General features: G+C 36.0%; 2 protein-coding genes across 5 annotated transcripts in view; both read left to right on the forward strand.

The window, feature by feature from the left end:
- LOC117034933 (serine/threonine-protein phosphatase with EF-hands 1-like) overlaps nucleotides 1-22943 on the forward strand; it is a 70662-nt gene that overhangs the window by 41837 nt on the left and 5882 nt on the right. For all 4 annotated transcript variants that reach the window (XM_033128430.1, XM_033128432.1, XM_033128429.1 and 1 more), the window contains exon 2: nucleotides 1392-1605. The gene's annotated coding sequence lies outside the window, so the exon portion shown is untranslated. The remainder of the gene's footprint in view (nucleotides 1-1391; nucleotides 1606-22943) is intronic.
- The window catches only part of LOC117035346 (zinc finger protein 850), a 102971-nt gene that overhangs the window by 41768 nt on the left and 38260 nt on the right, over nucleotides 1-22943 (forward strand). Inside the window, exon 6 of the mRNA XM_033129239.1 lies at nucleotides 11697-12950. Within this exon, the coding sequence (XP_032985130.1) occupies nucleotides 11697-12950 (1254 nt within the window). The remainder of the gene's footprint in view (nucleotides 1-11696; nucleotides 12951-22943) is intronic.

Genomic DNA, 22943 nt, shown 5'->3' on the forward strand with positions numbered 1-22943 from the left:
ATAGATAGATAGATAGATAGATTTAAAAAGCCTGCAAGGTATTTGGTTATGTGAAGAAAGCAAGGTTCACAGTGTTTGATGTAATTTATTTGTGGTTCCATGAAGAAACTTTTGAGGTTTATACAAAAAAATGAGAACAGTTGTCAGGGGAGGGAGATGCAGCAGCCAAGGCAGGGGTAAGAATCACATTTTTTGCTTGCCTGTTTTGTACATTTCCGTTGTTAATTGGGGTGGAGTAATTCCATTTCTGTGTCCGCCCCATTGCTTTTCAGTTGTGTATCAATGCCTCATTCTTGAATGTTTTCTTGACTTCTGTGATACTACTCTCATTTTTATGGTTCCTGTCAAAACCAAGGAATAATTACCCCCAATTCCATTAGTGACTTATGTTTCTGTTTGTCCTTCAGCTATTAGTATTACTAAGTTTCTGGCTTTGATCATCTTTTTCCACCTCCGAGAAATCTATGAGCAACAGCATTCCCCTGTAGTTTCAGCTGCCAAAAATGAATAGCAAACGTCCTTTCCTATTTGAGGCTTGTCCTGATCTCCTCATCCATATATCCAACTGCCTAATGGATAGCTTCACCTGGAGGTTGCACGGGAACTTCAAACTCTATGTCCAAAATAGGAACTTCAAACTCTATGTCCAAAATGTCATGCTGATACCGTCTTCCTCCTACAGTTTGCCTCCATCCATTACTCCTTCTGTAGTACCTAGTCATCAATTCATAGCACTGCCCAGCCAGATTCTAAACCTCTTACATCTGAGTAATGGAAGAACTTCTGAGTAAGTTTGACCCTCTTATGTCTCACCCTATTAAAAATTGGAGACCTGGTCTCTTCATTACACTTAACAAATGGTAAATATATATGCTTGTTAAATCAATGAATGACCATATAATTATAGGACACTTATTTCTTCTAGAGTTGCATAACCTACATAAAATATTAGGCTTCTCAAAATTTTAGGAACTCTAAGCCACAAATAGTACCAGGATAACTTCCTTTAAATTTTATCAGTATCACTCAAGGTTGGTGACTTCACATTTAAGAGGAAAGTGTTGTTATGGGGAGAAATTACGTTTAAAACTGTGATTGTTCAAACAGGAACAAGGCCACAGGTGACACCTGCTCAAAAGTACCTGTGTGGATTCTGATTCTGGAGAACTGTGCCATCTCAGTCTTGTAGTTTCTCTGTATAACCTAAATTCTGAAAATAAGTTACCTTCTCCTTCCCATTTCTGAATTGTGTGCAGCCTTTAAATTGCGTGATGGTTTGGCCTGAGATGCAAAGTACAGATACTCTTTTTTCCATGTGCTAATATGTAGTATGCGTGTGCTCCATCTTCTAAGCCACAGGGTCATTATTTTGTGTTTTTCTTTCCCCACAGGCCAGCTTCCTTGTGCATCTCCAGGAGCTGTATTGTCCTTATACGTTAAAACCCCTGACAACCCTAAGGGCTCAGGCTGAATTCTGGGATGCTGCTTTGACCCTCAACAGTAACATCCAAGTCCTGTGTCACTATTTAGAAGTTTAAAGCTGCTGGTTCAAACAAGAAGCGCAATCAATGATTGAGGAAGAAACGTAAGGAAGGTGCTCTCCAGGTGAGTAATTAAGGACCTAGCAGGTATGAATGGGATAAAGGCTCATTACAGTTATTCAGTGAGTGTACAACCTCTGAAATTGTCTTTTGGAGTGACAATTGCTGGGAATTCTTGAGATACTTATGTTATCTTTAGATAACATTTTCAGATACTCTTCCTTATCAGTGTTCTTCTTTTCTCAGATACTGGAGGACTGGTTGTCCCTCTAACCTCTATTCTGGATGCCAGCCTCTCTAGCTCATTTGCAGTCTTATATTTATGATTTTTACAAACTAAATTTTCGTGTTTGTTCTCCCTTTCACTAATATTCTCTATTTTTCACTTCTCCCTATATGCCTAGACTCTTTTCCTTAAGCATTCAATCCTCCTTGCCAAGGATTTTAGATCTGTTATCTTTTAAAAACTAGCATATGGGTCCTTTTCTTTAAAATTTAACTCTTTATCATTTCTCCATCTTTCCATTACCTCAGAGTTGAATTCGACCCTCTTAATCTTATATCCTATTGTCTTCTTACCTCCAGCTATGATAGTTCAACATTTTTTTACCTCCTGCTTTTTAAAAATACTACAGGCTTTGGAGTTAGTGCTGACTTCCTACTAGTTCACCTCCATGTTATGTTTAAAAATAAATAATATATTTTTTTAAAAATTTAATACATATACTTGGTAGAAAACTAAAACAATAGGAATGTCTCCTCATTCCTGGTTCTCAGTTCTCCATCTCTGTTTTCCAGAAACAGACACTAATAACAGTGCTTCTGAATGTTTTTATGAGTATACAAGGAGGCTTTCAGGTAAAACAATGCCATAATTTGACTGTGACAAGATGACTGTAGCTACAGGGTTGTAAGGAATTGTACAGAAGCAAAGGCAAAACTAGGAAGAACAGTGAAAAGCCTATTAAATATTCCAAGAAAGACATGATGTGGCATAGGCTTTGGTGGTCCCAATGAGGATTGTAAAAAATGGCCAGATTCTGGGCGTATTTTGAAGATAAAGCCAACAAGTATGTAAAGATAGAATGAGTATGTGATCTGAGAGGAAGTGTCAAAGCTTGAGCACCTGGGAGAACAAGGTTGCTATTTAAAAAGATGGGGAAACATTTGGGAGGAGTTGGTTTGGGAGAGCAAGAGTTTGGTTTGGGGCAGGGTAAATTAGATTCCCATTAGACATCCAAGTGGAGATTTTGAGTGGCCAGTTGAATATGTGAATCAGTTATTGAGAAGAGAGGTCCAGACTGGTGATGAAATATTTTCATGATACAAATCAAAATGCTCAAATGTCAAGCAAACTCTTAATTTTATTCTCTGTGAATGGTGACCCATTGTAGCAGGGATTGGCAAACTACACCCTACTATGTCTTTTTTGTAGTTACTGAAACATGGCCACATTCATTCATCTTCTTGGCCATTCATTTTTTTGTCTGTGGCTGCTTTCATGCTACAACAACTTAGCTGAGTAGGCATTTACAAGTATATAATATGTAAAGCAATGAGGGCTAAAAAGTATATCAATCATAGTAAAGCTAAATGACTATAATAAACCCCAAAATGTACAGGTTCAAGGAATGTAGGAATTGATTTCTTGTTCACGTAACAATTATGGGGTGAGTAGTCAAGATTTGCATGATAACTGGTTTTGTGGTCCTTTAAGGATCCAGATTTCTTCCAAGTTGTCCTTTATCATTTAGTTGTGGTTGGAGCTGGAGCAACAATACATCCTAGTTCCAACCAGGTGGAGGGGGCAGCAATCACCACTCTAGGGCAGTGGTCAGTAAACTTTCTGTAGAGTCAGATAGTAAATATTTTAGACTTTGTAGGCCGTAGGATCTCTGTTGCAACTTCTTAACTCAGGGATTATACCACAAAAGTTTTCTTGACATTAGAGCATTTTGACTAATATTTAAAAAAATTTTTTTTTTTTTTAATTGGGGAAGGGGAGCAGGACTTTATTGGGGAACGTATGTACTTCCAGGACTTTTTTTTTCCCCAAGTCAAGTCGTTATCCTTTCAATCTTAGTTGTGGAGGGTGCAGCTCAGCTTCAGGTCCAGTTGCCATCGCTAGTTGCAGGGGGCACAGCCCACTATCCTTTGCAGGAGTTGAAACCGGCAACCTCGTGGTTGAGAGGACGCACTCCAACCAAGTGAGCCATCCGGGAGCTCAGTGGCAGCTCAGCTCAAGGTGCCATGTTCAATTTTAGTTGCAGGGGGCGCTGCCCACCATCCCTTGGGGGACTCGAGGAATTGAACTGGCAACTTTGTGGTTGAGAGCCCACTGGCCCATGTGGGAATCGAACCGGCAGCTTCCGAGTTAGGAGCATGGAGCTCTAACCGCCTGAGCCACCAGGCCGGCCCCTAAAAATATTTTTAAACTACAAGATAAATTCTGTTGAAAGGACCTTTTTGTCTGGTATTCAGATGATGTTCCCTAGTTCAGTTCAAGGCTGCCATTTTACAATATGAAAAAATTCAGTTCTGATAAGTATTTGTAAAGGATATGATGTAATCCTTATAAAAATATGAGAGCCTTTAATTACCAAGGAGATGTAATTTTGTGTTTTCTTTTGGCTTATTAAGAGTATAGTAGCTTAAGTCCCAATCTTGTGTATCATGCTTTTACAAATTTAATGAATTCAAGAATTAATTGGAAATTTTTAAATAAATAGTATTACTATAATTTGTTAAGAATGTAATAAAGTTCACATGCTAAGCCATCTGTGCTGTGGGCTTTGGGCTGATGAGACACCTTAACAATTGTCTCTATTTTTTTCCTATGTTAATTTTTCTATTTAAGTTGTCTGGATTTTTTGGTTTCAGTTTTTATAGGTTGTTTTTGCTAGATTTTCAAATTTGCATAAGATTAAGCAAAATAGTCTCTACAATTCTTATTTTCTGTTTATGGCTATTTCAAAATAGTCAATTTTTATTATAATTTTGCTTTTATTCCTTTTTAGTTTTTCCCTAAGAATCAACTTGTGAATTTATTGTTTCTATTTTTTTGTTTGTAATATATTAATTTCTTATCTGCACTATTTTTTTCTGTTTTTCTTTGCCTTATTGTAATTCCTTAGCTTCAATGCTTTCTTTATTATTTCTTTTAAAAATAATGAAACACTTATGCTAATACTTCTACAAGCATTTTTTCCAAATGTGTTTTATGGGTTCTGATATACATTGTTTTCTGACTAACATTTCTAAATATTCTGCAATTTATTTTAATTTTCTCTTTGACCAAAGAGTTTCCTCTAATCAGTAAATTTTACTTTTTTTCAAATTTACAAAGGAAAAAATTTTTGTTTTCCCATCTACGGTGGTTTGTTTGGTGTTTTTGTTTGTTTGTTTGTTTGTTTTGTCATAGTTTTTTTTGGTCCATTTTCTACTTCGTGGAATATTTGAGGTTGTGAATAGGACTATTATGGGCTGATTTTGAGAATGTTCTTTGAACATTTAAGAGGATGGTTTACTATATTTTCAAGATACAGAATAAACTGATCACCTCTATGTTACAAATTAGTATATATTTTTATTTTCCTATTTTTTTATATATTCACATATTTTATGGATTCAATCTCCTAGGTTGAGAGAAGTAGTCTTTTAGTTATAATGTGTTTTTGTATTTTGTATTTCTATAGTTTATATATTTGTGATTATCTTCTTTATTTTCCTTTTATTCTTTATTTTCAGCATTTCTGATACATGTTGTTTTGTATACACACACACACACACACACATATATATACATATCTATATGTATAGATATGTATATAGCTTAGGTGGGTTTTGCTATGTAAGTTAAACTTTAGCATGCCTCAAAATCACCTGGAAGGCTTGTTAAAGTTTGCTGGGCCCTACCATCATGTTTTGTGATTCAGGATGTCTGGGTTGAGATCTTAGAATTTTCTGTATGAACCCATCATAGTCCTTTTCTTTTAATTATTTTTATGTTTATTCTTGCATTTATTAGCAGAAATTGGTTCTCTTATTTAATATTATACATTTTGTTTTAAATTTTACCTCATCTGGTTTTATCTTTTACTGTAATATCTTAATTTCTTCGTTTTGTATACATATGTCCTTCCTTTTAAAAATTTGGAAAGTTTGTGTTTTTTTCTTTCTCTTAGTTGCCTTTACAGTCATAACTTTCTTAGTCTTTATCCTTGATTTCTTTAGACAATATCTATTTACTCTCCACTAGCGGTAATGTATATTTTAAACATGAGTATATTTTCAGTCTTCCTCTTCTCACCACACTATTGGTGATTGTAATTATTATTCCAGCTTTAAACAGGATCGGTTGCACCCTTCTTACCTCCCCCTGCATATATATGGAATTCTTAATAAAATAAGTCACCCTCTTTAAGTATACCATTTGATAAATTTTGATAGTTGTATACAGTTGGCCCTTCATATCTGGGTTCCATATCCAAGGATTCACCAACCTGGAATCGAAAATATTCAGGAAAAAAATGTTACATTGTTACTGATGTGTACTATGTACAGACATACCTCGTTTTATTGTGCTTTGCTTTATTGTGCTTTGTAGATATTGCATTTTTTATAAATTGAAGGATTGTGGCAAACCTGTGTTGAGCAAGTCCATCAGCATCATTTTTCCAACAGGTTCAGTTAATAGTTTGCATTTTAAGCAATAAAGTTTTTTAATTAAGGTATTTACATTTTCTTTACACATAATGCCATTGTGCACCTAGTAATAGACTTTAGTGTAGCGTAAACAACTTTTACATCACTAGGTAAGGTGACTTACTTTATTGTGATATTCACTTTATTGTGATATTCACTTTATTGTGGTGGTCTGGAACTGAACCTGCAATTTATCAAGGTATGCCTGTAGTTAGGCTTATGATGGGTGTATCTGTACGGAACACATACAGACTTTTTTCTTGTCATTATTCCCTAAACAATTCAGTATAGCAACCATTTATATAGCATTTTCATTGTGTTAGGTATAAGTAATCTAGAGATGATTTAAAGTATACAGGAGGATGTGCATAGGTTATATGCAAATACTATGCCATTTTATATAAAGGACTTGAGCATCTATGGATTTTGATATCAACAGAGGTGGGGGTGAAGGTGTCCTGGAACTAATCCCCCTCAGATACCAAGGGACAAATGTATAGTCATATAACCAACGAGAAAATCAAAATATAGAGCACACTCTGTTATCAGTTCCTTGTGCCCTTTTGCAGTTGAGCCACACCCCTCCCCCATCCCTAGTGACACTAATCTGCTTTACTTGGTGTGATCAAACAATATGGTGAATGTTTAAATAAAAAAGTTTATTATAGTAAAAGACACATTGCCATTAATTCCGCTCGAAATACTCCCCCTTGCTTTGAACACACATATACGATCATTCTTGCCACTTTCTGAAGCAGTTCTGGAATTCCTTTTCCATGGGTGTCTTTAGTTGCACTGTCATGGCTGCCTCGATGTCCTGAAATGAATCACTTTGACTTTAGGGAAGAGCCTGAAGTCACAGGGTGCCAGCTCCAATAAATAAGGAGTAAATAAGGTGGATGAGGATACACCGTAATGTTTTTATTTGACAGAAATTGCCATATTACCAGAAGCGACATGTGACACGGAGTGTTGTCATGATAGAGGATGATTTGTGGCACACTTTAAAACACACCTTCTCTCAACCATAGCTCACACCAGACTGACTGCACCAAACAAGTTGAAACTTGTCACACAGTTACTAAGGTTCGGTTCACTGCTTCCTGTACTGAAGCTCCCTGTCTTTCTGTTGGATGGCACTTGGCAGCAGCATTCACTGTATTTGTTGATCACAATGGAAAGTCTCCGAGTCACACATCACTTCTGGTATACAGCAATTTCTGTCAGATAAAAACATTATGGTGTGTCCTCATCCACCTTATTCGCTGGATCTGGCACCGTGCATCTACTGGCTCTTCCACAAAGTCAAAATGACCATTAAAGGTAAACAGTTTGAATCGATTGAGGCTTTGAGGCTGCCATGACAGTGCAACTAAAGACATGAAAGAGGACTTCCAGAACTGCTTCAGAAAGTGGCAGGATCAATGGGATAAGTGTGTTTAAAGTGAGGGGAAGTATTTTGAGGGGGATAAATGGCAATGTGTCTTTTACTGTAATAAATTTTTTAAATTTAAACATTCACTGTATTTTTTTATCACACATTGTATGTCATTATAGCTTTGCCTTTTCTAGAATTTCATATAAATGTAATTCAACAGTACATAATGTTTTGCATTTAATTTCTTTGACTTAATTTTCGATTTTGAGATCAACTCATGTTGGATATATTAATATTTTGTTCTTTTTTATTGCTGATTAGTATTATATAGTATGGACATAATTTGTCTATTCACCAGATGATAGACGTTTGTTTTTTCATTTTTTGGCTATTTTGAATAATGCTTTTATGAACATTAACATACAAGTTTTTGTGTAAATACATGTATTTTTCTTTTTAATAAATGCCTAAGAGTGAGATTGTTAGGTAGAGTAGTAAATGTATATTTAACTTTATAAAATATTCTCAAGTTGTTTTTCAAAGTGGCTGTACCATTTTTCATTCCCACCAGCGATGTATGAGAGTTACAGTTGCTTCACGCTATCACACTTGGATTGGCAGGCCTTTTAACTTTAGCCATTTTAATGGGTGTGTAATACATCTCACTGGGATTTTAATATGCATTTTCCTGATTACTAGTTAAGATGAACTTCATTGAATGTGCTTATCGACCATTCATACAACTTATTTTGTGAAATGTCTATTCTAGTCTTTCGTCCATTTTAAACACTAGATTGTTTATCTTTTTATTATCATTATTTTGTTTTGTTTTGTTTTTTGTTTGTTTGTTTGTTTTAGTTTCAGGTGCACAAGACAAAGTAATACTTAGACGTTTTTCATTTATATCCCTCACACTGTGTGAGCCCCCCTCCCCCACCCACTATCCCTCTGACATCGCACAGAGCCATTACATTTCCGTATCTTTTTATTATTGATTTCAAGAGTTCTGTATATTTTGGATATAAGCCCTTTATGAGTTTCTCCAAGTCTGTGGCTTTCCTTTTTGTTTTCTTAAGGGCATTAATTTTTAATTTTGATAAAGTCAACTTTCCCATTTTTTCGTTTATTGTAATAGTTTTAGCACTTATGTTGAGGTCTGTGATTCACTTTGTGTGAATTTTTGCTTATGGTATGAGGTAAGGGTTGAGGGTTTTTTTCACCCTAATTATGGAAATTATAGCATTGCTATGAGTGACAACAGAGTCAGTTCTTGCAATGATTTATAAGAAAAGGAGGACAAAATTTTGAGAGGTATAGATCAGGATAAAGTTGAAGTTTTCCAGCTGGTGGATTGGAAAACAATTATAAAAAAGAGAGAGAGGCCAAGAAAAGGGCTCTTTACAAGAGAAGAGCTTGGGTGCCAGTTTATTAGGCATAACGAAAGGAGAACAATAAATGAAAACTGAAATTGATGGCAATGACAGCTTCTATATCCAGAAATGATAGTATCAATAATTAAAGCAGTATATCAAATTTGGAAGCAAACATAGCTATGTAAATACATGTATACTTTTCTTTTAGCTCCATTGTAACTAGATAAAAAGAGCTCTGTCTATAGTTATTATACAATTATAGATTGGTTCAAGTTGAAAGGCCCAAGTCTTCAAGGACATCTCTGTAGAGGGCTTTTAAAAGTCAAATAGGAATATAGCTATGCTTGCTCCATCCTTCCTCACCCACAGTTCCTATTCCACAAAGGTAACCACTTTCACTCATTTAACTGTGTTTACTGGTGTTTATTCCCACATTTTATATAACTATTTTTCCTATTTTTTATTTAATCAATTTAAAATGTCAACATGCTAATATGAAAGATGGGGTTCATAAAATTTCCTGCATTTGTTTTTTTTCATACTTTCTCTGGAACTCCTTTAGTAGATTTTGAACCTCCTGGATTCCTCCACTAATACACTAGTTTTCCAATCGTTACTCTAGTTCTTTATTAATTTTCCCCTCCTTCCTTCCAGTCTTCCTTTTTTATCCTGGAAGAATTCTCTTTTCCAAATCTATTGAACTTTTAAGGTCAGCATCATACTGTTTATTTTCAAAAGCACTTCTTTATAGAATTAACTCTGTTAATATTTCATTGCTCTATAATCTCTTAGTTTTCTGTGATTCTAATTATAGTATTGTATCATTTATATGTGTGTGTTCTTCTGTTCCTTGCTTTGTTCTTTTTGTTTATTTTTATCTATTTTTCATGTTAGGGCTTTAATCAAATTTTTGTGATCTTTAGCTCTACATTAATATTAACATTCGGACTGGAAAGATTATTGCAATCTCTGTGCATAGGTGGGGCTTGTAAAATAGTGGGCTTCACTGTTCAGCATTCAGTCAGATATCTAGATACTTCCTTTATATGACTCCAAATATCAGTATCTATAGGTGTTCTCAGTCTTCTCATTTTTTCAGAGAAGAACCTGTCATTTTACACCTGGCAGCCATCAGTTTTTCTGGAGTCCAGCAGTAGAAATGGGTTGGGACCCTATTCTATATACAAACTTTTATTCATTCCCTTCTTAAGTAATGGTACTCTCATCTACTTTGCCTATCATCACTAAATTTGGAGACTCTCCATTATACTTTGTCTGGATAATAAATTTCTATTTCTTCCAACCAGGAGAATTGGGTGCATCAGCTGCTCTTTTTATAATCATTTTATTTAAGCCTAACCTTCCACTCTCACCCAGTCTTTCCAGTTGAGCCTTTCTGTTGACAGTGTTACAAATTACCTCGCTTCTAGGTGTCATCCTCATCTGCTGGCTTTTTATTTAAGCCACTGAGTTGCTAATTTACAGTCCTTTATTTGCTTTCCATTCAAAATTTCCTAGTAACTTTTCATCTACTGATGTCTTCTAGCCTTTTGGGTTTAGTAAGTATGTGTGCCCCTTCAACCCCTTACTGTCATTTTAATGAAGTAGGAGGAAGATGTAGAAATAAATGCAGTCTTCTGATCGTAGTAATGGGGATACATTCTGAGAAATGTGTCAGGCGGCCTTATCCTTGTGCAAACATCATAGAGTACTTACACAAACCTAGATGGTATAGACTACTGCATACCTAGGTTATATATGTGTGTATATGGGAACACTGTCATATATGTGGTCCATCATTGACCAAAGTGTTGTCATGTAGTGCATGGCTATATCTTATTTAACCACATATCCTGTTTAACACTCCTATTGATTTAATTTTTTTTATCCCTTCATCGTAAGGTATTCCGATTTTATGTGTTTGTCCTTTCATCCTGTTACCTGTTCTTTATGTTTTCTCTTATTTTACTAATTTATGAAGTGTGCAAGTTTACATTTAAAAGCAGTTCAAGCTAGATGCACCCATGAATGTTGTTTGTAATATTTGACCTTTCTTTTATACTGGAAGAGTAGGTTTGAAGTAAAGAGTCTATTTTATAATAACACATTTCTGAATTTTTCTTAATAATAGTGGAAAAATTCACAAGTGTTAGCGATGTTGATGATGATAGCTACTTTATTGGATGTTTACTACTTACTAGGCACTAAATATTTTACAGTTATTAACACTCAGTGATGATTTTTTTTTATACTCCCTTTTAGAAGAGGCCTGGGAAATTTATAAATAGATAAAGACACAACCTGAAAGACTTATGAGTTAAGTCTCATCCTTCTCCACGAAAATACAGCTAAGGAAAAACTCAGAAAACCTAGGAAACAGAAAAATATTTCCTGATTACAGACATTGATTCTTAAGACTACACCTACACTTGTACGTATGAGACTCAATTTAAAAGAGTTTGGAAAGTAATTTATACTTAAATATGAGACAAGCTAAGAAAGAACCATTAAGAGTATTTGAGAATGATATATTTCATCCTGTTTTGTAATCATCTAATCTCAGGATAATCAATGTAAAAAGATTTCCATTATGAATTCAACTTCATTAGATACCTGAGAATTGATATTTGAGAGAAGGCATGTGAATTTAGCGAGTGTGGAAAAGCTTTTATATGTATCACATGTCAAGAGATACTAAAGTCTTGGAGAAAATATCTGCATGATAAGAATGTTGGAAAACCTTCAGACTGAATCAGATCTCCTTCAGCACAATCAAATTCATACTCGAGAGAAACCTTATGAATGTAATGCATGTGGAAAAACCTTTAGCCTGAAGCAAAACCTCATAGAGCATAAGAAAATGCATACTGGAGAGAAATCACATGAATGTACTGAATGTGGTAAAGTATTCTCTCGAGTCTCATCCCTCACTCTACATTTGAGAAGTCATACAGGAAATAAACCATACAAATGTAGTAAATGTGGAAAAGTCTTCAGCCAGAAGAAAAAGTTCCTTTCTCATCAAAAACATCATATGGAAGAGAAACCTTATGAATGTGGGAGAGCTTCTATTCAGATTCCAAGCCTTATTAAACACCAGAGAAACCACACTGGAAACAAACCATATGCATGTAAAGAATGTGGGAAAGCTTTCAATGGCAAATCCTATCTTACTGAGCATGAGAAAATTCATACGGGAGAGAAACCATTTGAATGTAATCAATGTGGAAGAACCTTCAGCCAGAAGCAATACCTCATTAAACACCAGAATATTCATAGTGGAAAGAAACCCTTTAAATGCAATGAGTGTGGAAAAGCCTTTAGCCAGAAAGAAAACCTCATTATCCATCAAAGAATACATACTGGAGAGAAACCTTATGAGTGTAAAGGGTGTGGGAAAGCTTTCATTCAGAAGTCAAGCCTCATTAGACACCAGAGAAGTCACACAGGAGAGAAACCCTATACATGTAAGGAATGTGGGAAAGCCTTCAGTGGCAAATCCAATCTCACTGAGCATGAGAAAATTCATATTGGAGAGAAACCCTATAAATGTAATGAATGTGGAACAATCTTTAGGCAGAAGCAATACCTCATTAAACATCACAATATTCATACAGGAGAGAAACCCTATGAATGTAATAAATGTGGAAAAGCCTTCTCTCGAATCACATCACTTATTGTACATGTGAGAATTCATACAGGTGATAAACCTTACGAATGTAAAATATGTGGGAAAGCCTTCTGTCAAAGCTCATCTCTTACTGTGCATATGAGAAGCCATACAGGTGAGAAGCCCTATGGATGTAATGAATGTGGAAAAGCCTTCTCTCAGTTCTCAACTCTTGCTCTACATATGAGAATCCATACTGGAGAAAAGCCTTATCAGTGCAGTGACTGTGGGAAAGCTTTCAGCCAGAAGTCACATCACATTAGACATCAGAGAATTCATACTCATTAAAATTCTATGAATGCTTTGAATTCAGGAAAACCTTCAACAGAATTCCTACTTAATAGTATATCAGAAAATTCATTTTACAGTAAAGTGACATGAATGGGGAAAAGCTTTCAGCAACAATTCAAAACTTAAAAGTACTGAGATTTTAAATAAAAAGTATAGTGTCATAAAAACTTGTACTCCCAGAATCCCCATAACAAACATTGCTAATGCTGTACATTTAGAAGTATTCTCATTGAAGTAAGGATCTAGTCATGGACACTAATCAACATGGTTTGGAAGGCCTAACCTGATGCATTAAGACAAAGATATGAGAGGTATAAAGATTTGTAATTAAAATAGAAAATTGTCATTTTTTGTTATATGTTTTGCTATATGCATAATCATCAATTATTTGCTCTTGATGAAGTCATTAAAAAAAGATTGTGACAGAATATTGTATCCAGAAACATATGGATGCCTTTATGAGGAATTGGCAGTTGATAGAGGTGGTATCACAAGTTGGTAGGGAAATCATGGATTAGTCAAAAATGGTCTCAGGGTAATTGACTCTTCATATGGAAAAATTCTAGATATTTGCTGTCACCATACATTAAAATATTTATTTATTATGAAATCCAATTATATTGAAGAGTAGAATGCAAAGAGCAAAACTTAGTAATACAAGAATTTTGTAGGAGGATGTTTTTAAAACCTTGGAGTAGGAAAGAATTTCTAAAATTGACTCCAGGATACTCACTCGAGTATATATACATATACCCAAGAAACTGATACATTTACCCAGGGAGTCATGTACCTTTATGTTCATTGCAGCATGAATTATATTAGCAAAATATTGGAAACAAATGTCTGTCTTGTGAAATGGTTGAATAAAATATGTTGTAGTCACACAGTAGAATATTCTCTAGTAGTTAAGTACAACAAATTAAATCTATATTAACAGGAAAAGATCTGAAAAATCATGTAAAGTGAAGAAAAATGAAAATGATGAATATGTTATAATGCTACCTGTGTGGATTTGAAATAAATCACCGGTAACCAACACCAGTATTAATCATTGCTTATGGATGAACATTTTTATGTAAAACTATGGAGAATGGATTGGAAGGATACACACTCAGTTCTCAAAAGTGGTTGCCGCTAGAAAGAAAGGGAAATGGGATCAAGCATGGTAGTTAAAGGATACTTCAGTTTTTGTATCTAAATGTCTCTTATTAAAAAGTAATAAAGATTCCAGGTAAACATAACAAAATGTTAATTAATTCTGGGTTGTGGTAATATATGTGCTTATTTTATTTTTTGTGCTATTTCTTTTAAACTTGTGAAAATTAAAAAAGATAGAGATAGGAGTAGGGAAGCTGTATATAAAGTACATGTTAAAGTGGATTCACATTCCCAGTCAGATGCTAATATTTTATAGAAAATCTTTCTAAAATCACGTCTTAAAATATGAAATAATTTTTAAAATTGGGATGGTAGCTTAACAGATCCAATTATTTAAATTTATTCTCACGTCACATCACTAATCTGTGTATATTCTCTATTAGAAGTATGGCATGATTTTGCAACAGATTGATTGAATCACATACATTTAAGGGTCATAATAATACATGTATAGATGTGGTAGAGAAAAACAATTAGTTTTTACTGAAACATTTCTTAAAAATTTTAATACTCCATATAACCAGTATTGGCATTAGAAATTAGATATTTTAAAAATGAGGAAACCATGTTATGTTACTCTTAAATTTTTTAATATGCCAGAGTAAAACATCCACTCTTGCATTTCAGCTTCAGTTTTAACCTCAGACTAATTTTTTTCTCTATTCTGCAGACACAATCAATCCCTTCCTCTTATTTGTTTTCTTGGGGGCAAAGGATGCTGAAAAGAGAGATCTCAGACTTAAACAGTATTTTATTTGAAGCAAATCTTTTGGGAGGATTTTTGAAAGGGATACTTGATCACTTTTCGCAATAACTTGACATATAGAAAGCCTTTAGTGCTCTTTTTGAAGTGATGAAAATGAGTAAGCAACAGTTAAACCTTAGATTGATTTGAAATACATCAATTTCTTTTAAACTCAAAATATCAAAATGCTAATATAACTAACACTGCACCGCTTGTTATTAGCATTTTTGAAGGTTAGTCTTGAGATAAGATTACAAATGCCAGGGGTTGATTTTCTGAGGTAATGTACCCAAATAACATACATGTATAGCTACATGAATCTAAGTTCTATTACTTTCCATTCCTCATTAAACATTCTCTCATATTCCTTAAGTGTTCTGCCCTTGTGCTTGTGAACCTTTGAAGTTACCAGAGCAACTAGGAACTCTTAATTCAGACCAACTAGGAAGACTACCTTTTCCTCTCCATAATTGGCAGTGCCAAGGCCCAGCAACAAGAATAACTATAATGATCTGATAAAGTAAGATGAGCAATCGCTTCTCAGTATTCTCTGATACTGTGCATTGTAAATTTATTCAGCCATCCCCCTATTGATTCAGCTTGTAGTTATTGCCACCACCACACTACAGTGAACACCCGTGTAATTGGCCCTTACATTTTAGGTATTTTTATTGCTGGGGGTAGATTACAGGAAAGAGAATGTTAGACATCATATCAAAGGATATATACTGCTTTTTAAGTTTAATAGATGCTGTCAGTCATTTTTAAAAAGACAAGTTTCCTCTAGCCCTGTAATAGATGGTGTTATACTATCTTATACTCAAATTCGTGCTTGTCTGATGACTATAAACCTCACCTACTCCTAGATTTGCTTCTTTGTAAATTTTGATTGTGGATTGTGTATCTTTTTGTCAATTTTGAAGATCTCTTTATATATTAGACATGAGAAATTTGTCTAATTTTTGTTATAAAAATGACTTTTTCCATAAAAATATTTTTAAATTTCTATATAATCAAATATGTATTCATTTTTTCCTAATCTTATGGGTCAGTTAGGAAGATGTTTAATCTCTAGGTTGTATATATTATTTCTTAGGATTTCTTGCAAGTTGTTTATTAGCGTTTTCAATATGTAAATATTTAATCCATATAAAATTTAATTTTTAATGTCATATAAAATGTTCACTGTTATTTTCTTCTTATGGGTTTCTATTGCACAAGCATCATTCATTAAAATAATTCATCTGCTCAGTAGCTTGTCACAGAGCTCTGACACCAGCAGCAAACACAGATTTGAACTGGCAATCAAATAAACAGAATAGGCTTTTAACCCTGCATTAGGTTTATGACCAGCTATGTCCTGAGAAGAAAACATCTTCACAATATGTTCATCAGACAGTCCTGCAACTGTCCAAGCAAGCACAGCTTCTAGGACTTCAGCATTGCTCAGGGAAGAAGAGGTCAGAATGGGTGTGGTCACCTCAGCATTGGGAAACATTAACATTCTCATCCAGGACGTTTTACAGTGATTCACCAATGCATCTGCATGGCATGCCACCATCACAAGGGGCACACTCAGTGGTAAGACTGATATCCACTTAAGCACAGGGAAGCCACTGCCTTGGTTTCCCAAGACTTATGATGCCTTAGTAACATAGGCTATCAATGTCTATATGCCAATTCATAGTTCTCCCCATCCATATAAAGGCTACAAATGAGAGATTTACAATATTTTCTTCAAGGAAACTGGTAGAAAGGTAAATCTAAGGTCATCTTTCCAGACATGGGTGAGTGGGATAAGCCTGTTTTCAATATTTTACTGATATTGCCTTTTCCTATTCAACTGAAACGTTGCTATATAATCACTTACCCATATGATCTGTTCCTTATTCAATTGAAACTACTTTGTATTTTCATTTATACCAAGACCTATTTCTGTATCGTTTCATTAATCTATTTTTTCCTGTTCCTGTACGAATGCCATAGTAATTGATAACATTAGTTTAACATTAGTCTTATTGTATCTTGATACTGCATAATAGGAGTAAGTCCCTTTCTGTTTTTCAGTTTTCCTGCCTAATCTAAGTTAATTTTATTTCTGCACAAAGAAAGTTTTCTCAAATTGTAAAACTCTTTGATATTCTAGTTGGAATTGCATTAAGTGTAAACTATAGATTTATTTTGGGAGAATTGCCATTGATGATATTGTCATTCTGCCCCCAAACATAGTATGCTTTTGTATTTATTCAAATTGTAATTCATGTCCTTCAGCATAAGGATTCTGAACACAGTATTAAACAGAGATTCTGAAGCCATCTCTGTTTAATACCATTATATTCAAGAAAGGTTTGTTAGTTGAATGAATAAAAATCCATTATGGACTGAATGTTTCTATTCCCCCAGAGTTCATATGTTGAAACCCTAATTCCCAGTGTGATGGTATTTGGAGGTGGGGCCTAAGGAAGGTAATTAGGTTTAGATTAGGTCATGAGGGTGGGACACTCGATGGGAACAGTACCCTTGTAAGAAGAGAGAGATATCTCTCCCTGTGTATGCACCAAGGAAAGCCCACGTGAGCACACAATGAGAAGGCAGCTGTGTACAAACCAGGAAGTGGACCCTCACCAGGAACCAAATATGCCAGCACTTTGATCTTGGGACTTTACAGCCTCCAAAACTGTGAGAAATAAATGTCTGTTGTTTAAACCACCTAGTCTGTGGTATTTTGTTATAGTAGCCCAAGCTAAGACAATCCATTTCCTGCTTAATCCTACCACAGTCAGTTACATACGGGCTAAGCATCTGATCAGATGCTTACTATGTGCTCCTAATATATGGTAAGTAAAACAAAGACACATCATTAGAAGTGTAATCCCAACTCCATTAACAAGGTCTGTAATTTGGGGGGAGTTTATAAAACTTCCCTAACCCCCAATTTCACTTTAAAATAAGGATTGTTGAAACAGGAAATATATGACAGATATAATTCCTGGGAGTGACATCATCAAAATGTTGAACTAGGAAGCTCCAAGCTAATTTTCACCCCCACACCTCCAGAAACTGAATAAAACTGAAGCTTTCTGAACTTTGTAGTACCTCTGGAAAACAGTCAAAGGTTTATAGGAACAAGCAAATGCCCAATCAAGAAAAAGCCATCTTCAACATATTAGTAAAGTTTTGTGGCATTTTAACTTTTGCCCCACCCCTCCCCAGCGTGGCAGTGATCTTGGTCTTGAGCAAGCTGCAACCCAGTTCCACACACACACCTCAAACTGGAGGGAGCAGAGCAGATTATCCTTACAAATTGCCGTTTACATCTTTTCTAACCTTTCTTGAGGATACATAAAAGGGCTGATACAAGGCACTCAAATGTTTTGCATAAATCACAATGCAGATGGGAAAATAGGCACTGCTCATAATAGCTACAAGGTGGGCTACAAACACTTATAGATACCTGGGTCAAGAGATTATTGGTGGAGACGTCTACGACCTGGAGGGGAATCTGGGGTAAGACTGAGGAAGCAGAACATTCAAATATCTATTTATACTCTATATATATTGACTTTAGAAACACATGCCCACACAAAAAGCATTCTAAAACCTGAGAAAAACAAGATTTCACCTAGGGATGATGCCTAAGCTCAGAGCAATCCTAGCTAAGTATTGAGAGTGTGCCGCAGGACAGAATCAATCTGCAAAGACTAGGAAAGATGGCGGTGTGTGTGTGTGTTTTGTTTCAGCTCCTGGCAGTCAAGAAAATACATCAAAACAGCTAAAAATAGGCAAAGGCCAGAACTGGAATAGCCAAAACAAATGTGAAAAAGTAGAATAGAGTTGTATGACTCATACTACTTGATTTTAAGGCTTATTGTAAATCTGTAAGATTCAATGCAGTGTTGTACTGGTGCGAACAGACAAATAAACAGAACGGATTAGAATCCAGAAATGTAATTGCATATGATTTTTGACAAAGGCGCAAAAGCAAATCAATATAGTGTTTTCAACAAATGGTGTTGGAATAATTGGACATCCATATGCAAAAAAATAAACCTTGTCATAAGCTTTATACAAAAATTAGCTCAAAATGGATCATAGGTCTAAATACGAAATGTAAAACTATAAAACTTTTATAAGAAAACATACGAGAGAGCTTCCTGACTTTAAGTTTGGCAGATAATTCTTTTTTTTTTTTTTAAAGATTTTATTGGGGAATGGGAACAGGACTTTATTGGGGAACAGTGTGTACTTCCAGGACTTCTTTCCAAGTCAAGTTGTTGTCCTTTCAATCTTAGTTGTGGAGGGTGCCGTTCAGCTTCAAGTTGTCCTTTCAGTCTTAGTTGTGGAGGGTGCAGCTCAGCTCCATGTCCAGTTGCCGTTGCTAGTTGCAGGGGGCACAGCCCACCATCCCTTGTGGGAGTCCAACCAGCAACCTTGTGGTTGAGAGGACGCACCCCAACCAACTGAGCCATCCGGGAGGCAGCTCAGCTCAAGGTGCCGTTTTCAATCTTAGTTGCGAGGGGCGAAGCCCACCATCCCTTGTGGGACTCGAGGAGTTGAACCAGCAACCTTGTGGTTGAGAGCCCACTGGCCCATGTGGGAATCGAACTGGCAGCCTTCGGAGTTAGGAGCATGGAGCTCTAACCGCCTGAGCCACTGGGCCGGCCCCTGGCAAATAATTCTTAATTGTCACACAGCATCCTAACCGTCTGTCCCTTCCATCCTTTCCATAGGAAAGAGCGTTGTGGGGTTGTCTCCCCTAGGGGTTGAGTTTATAAGTCTCTTCTCTTGGTCCCAGTATGCTGGGTCTGCAGTCAAAGACGAGTAAGTTTCCTCAAGGGAGGGACGACTTAAGCCAGACGGGACCCCGCGGACCCCCATGAGTTTGCCTTAACACTAAGAGGAATACCCCTCCTCCAATGTTTTCTGGGAAGCTGCTGACGCATGCTTCAATTGTCCAGCACCCTATTGTGCTAGGAACGTTAATTGAGCAAAACCAGCTCGCTCCCTGCTTAGCTCATGGAAAAATTACCTTGAGAGACCTACTCCCCCGGGGGTTGTACATACCGCACCTTGGTCACATGGGGACAGCATGCACAGGTTGCTTTGGGACAGTATGATTGGGTATTGGCTATATGCTAATTGTATTAGTGGTGTAAGAGTTTTGCAGACCCTGCCCAGAATCATGTGATGCCTATTGTAAAAAGCTAATAAATACCCACAACGACCCGATTCGGGGCTCCAGTCTCTTGAGGCTGTGAGTCCCTTGGTCCTCTGTGGTTTCCTTGCATTTTGTGTCTTTGTCTTTATTTCTCTTAACAAAACTTAGCCCTCGCCGCCTCCCTTGCCTTTTCCCACTGCTTGTGTTGTACAGGTCGCAACACTTAATCATTTACCAAACTCTGATCAATTAAAAGGGGTAAATTTTACTGTATGTAAATTATACCTCAAAAAAATTGGATTTTTTACAAAGTACACAAAGAATGTAGCTGAAAAAAATTTTTTTAAAGAGCAGCTGGTCTGTCAACCTCAGAAAGGTGACTGTCACAATATCACTGTGGCAGGATATAGGAGATTAATTATCTAGAGAAACTTAGTCACAAAGGCAACGGACTTGGGGATAACAGGCAAAGCAGATGGCAGATGAAAACTGAATTACCTTCCTAGGTGCCTTCAGCTGATGGACTCAGATAGTATAATCAACTTTTTAGTTCATATTAAATTTGAAAGGACTGCCAAGGATCACAAATAACTGGAGAAAACCTTGAATATGAAAACAAGATATGTAAGACATGGACTAGAAGAAACTCTCCAAATGAACAAAAAGTATCATAGCCAACAGAAAATACTGCAGCAGTAAAGCCGTGAAACTAATCTGGTCTTATAAAGGAATATACTTTTAGAAACAATCAATTTAAAAGAAGGTTTGGAAGAAAAAGTTGAATAAACCTCACAAAATATACAAAAATACAGTTAGAAAAGTGGAGGGGAAAAGATTAGAAGAGGCTAAATCCACAGTGCTTCAACAATTGTCTAAACATAGTCCTCTTTAGTTCTGTATATGTATGAAATTTTCCATAATAAATAAATAAATAAATAAATAAATAAATAAATAAATAAATAAATAAAAAGACATCCAGAGAGATGATAAAAATCAAGTATAGGAAATTTCAAAAAACTAAAAAGTTCATAAAATTACATTGTGAGTCTCCATATTAAAAGATATACTTGAGTGTCCTTTACAGCAAATTTTTAAAAGAGTCACAGTAATGCATATCATTGTTAAATTTCATATTTCTGGGGACAAACAGGTAATTCTAATTACGGAGAGAAAGAACATGTATACAATGGAACAAGTATCCAAAGGTCACACATTTACCATCATAAACTCTACATTTATGTTAAGCTATGGTACAGTGCATTCAAATTCTGAGGGAAAAAATTGTTTTAACCTATAAGTAAATCTATCCAAATTATGAATGTGAAGACAAAATAGAGACATTTTTAAACATGCAAGCACTCAAATACTTTATTCAGGATATTACTGGAGAATGTGTTCCACAAAAATGTAGTAGTAGCTCATGAGAAAGGAAGAGATGACATTAAGGAAATGCACCTCAAACAGGATAGAAGTTCAGGAAAATTCCCACGAGGATGGTGATATAATGTCGCAGGATGACAGCTAACTAACAGGTTTAGATATAAAGTTTAGATCACAGCAGGAAGAAAACTAGAGGAGAAATGTCTCTAGAAAGAAAAAAAAGCCTGAAAATACTAGTTTTCTTGTTGCATCTGAATACATAACTCTTCACAAGATCACTGAGAGTATGCAGTGAAGAATTACCTTTACTAGGGCGGCCGGATGGCTCAGTTGGTTAGAGCGCGAGCTCTTAAGAACAAGATTGCCAGTTCAATTCCCGTATGGGATGGTGGGATGTGCTCCCTGCAACTAAGATTCAAAACGGTGCCTGGACTTGGAACTGAACTGTGCCCTCCACAACTAGATTGAAGGACAATGACTTGACTTGGAGCTGATGGGCCCTGGAGAAACACACTGTTCCCCAATATTCCCCAATTAAAAAAACAAAAACAACTTGACGTAAAGAGAGGTCTGGCCTTTGTCTGGGAACCTAGGAGGTAGCATCTAAAACCTTGGAATTTCCCAAGTGACAGAGAGTCTGTTCATGATGGACCCTCAGACCATACCTAATACTTTGTTAGGTGACTTACGGTGGGACCCTCAATAGTTTATGGTAAGATGACTCAGGGTGTGGACTGGCCACACCAGAAAGACCAACCATGTGATTAAACAGTTGGGGCTTTGAACCATGTAACAGCCTGACTGCTAGTGAGTGGAGGGAGGCTAGAGATTGAGTGCAATCACATGAGCAGTGATTCAGTCATGCCTTTGTAATAAAGCTTTGATAAAAACTTGGGACATAGAAGCTTGGGTGACCTTCCTTGGTCGGCAATACTCTAGGCACGTATTGTCCCCAATGACACTGGGAAGGTAATGCATCCATGGAAACATGGAAGTTTGTGCATATGGAACCCTTCAGGTTCTAGGTTCTTCTCTCTGCGCCTTTTTCTTTGGCTGGTTCTGATTTCTTTCCTTTTGTTGTAATAAAACTATAATCATAAGTAGCATTTTCCTGAGTTCTATGAGCTGTTATAGCAAATTATTGAAACTGAGGTCATCTATGAGACCTCCAAATTTTTGGCCAGCTGATCTTAAGTGAAGGTGCCCATGGGGACCCTGAACTTGCAGCTGGTGTCAGTCTTAAGCAGACTTGGAAGTCTGGAGGATTATGCCCTTATCCTCAAATTTAGCTCCTGCTTCAGAGCCTTTGTACTTGCTATTCCTTCTCCCTAAAATGCTCTCCTTCAAAATATCCATGTCTTGGTCCCTTCTTCCCTTTCAAATCTTAGCCAGATTTCACCTTCACAATGAAATCATTCCTGACCACTCTCTTTAAGATTGCATCTCTCTGTCATTCCATATTGTTTTCTCTGTTTTATTGTTTTCCATGCCATTTATTACCATTTGAACTCATACACACTTACATATTTGATTATTGTCTCTTTC

This window comes from Rhinolophus ferrumequinum, chromosome 15, assembly GCF_004115265.2.
Source record: "Rhinolophus ferrumequinum isolate MPI-CBG mRhiFer1 chromosome 15, mRhiFer1_v1.p, whole genome shotgun sequence".
Lineage (NCBI taxonomy): Eukaryota > Metazoa > Chordata > Mammalia > Chiroptera > Rhinolophidae > Rhinolophus > Rhinolophus ferrumequinum.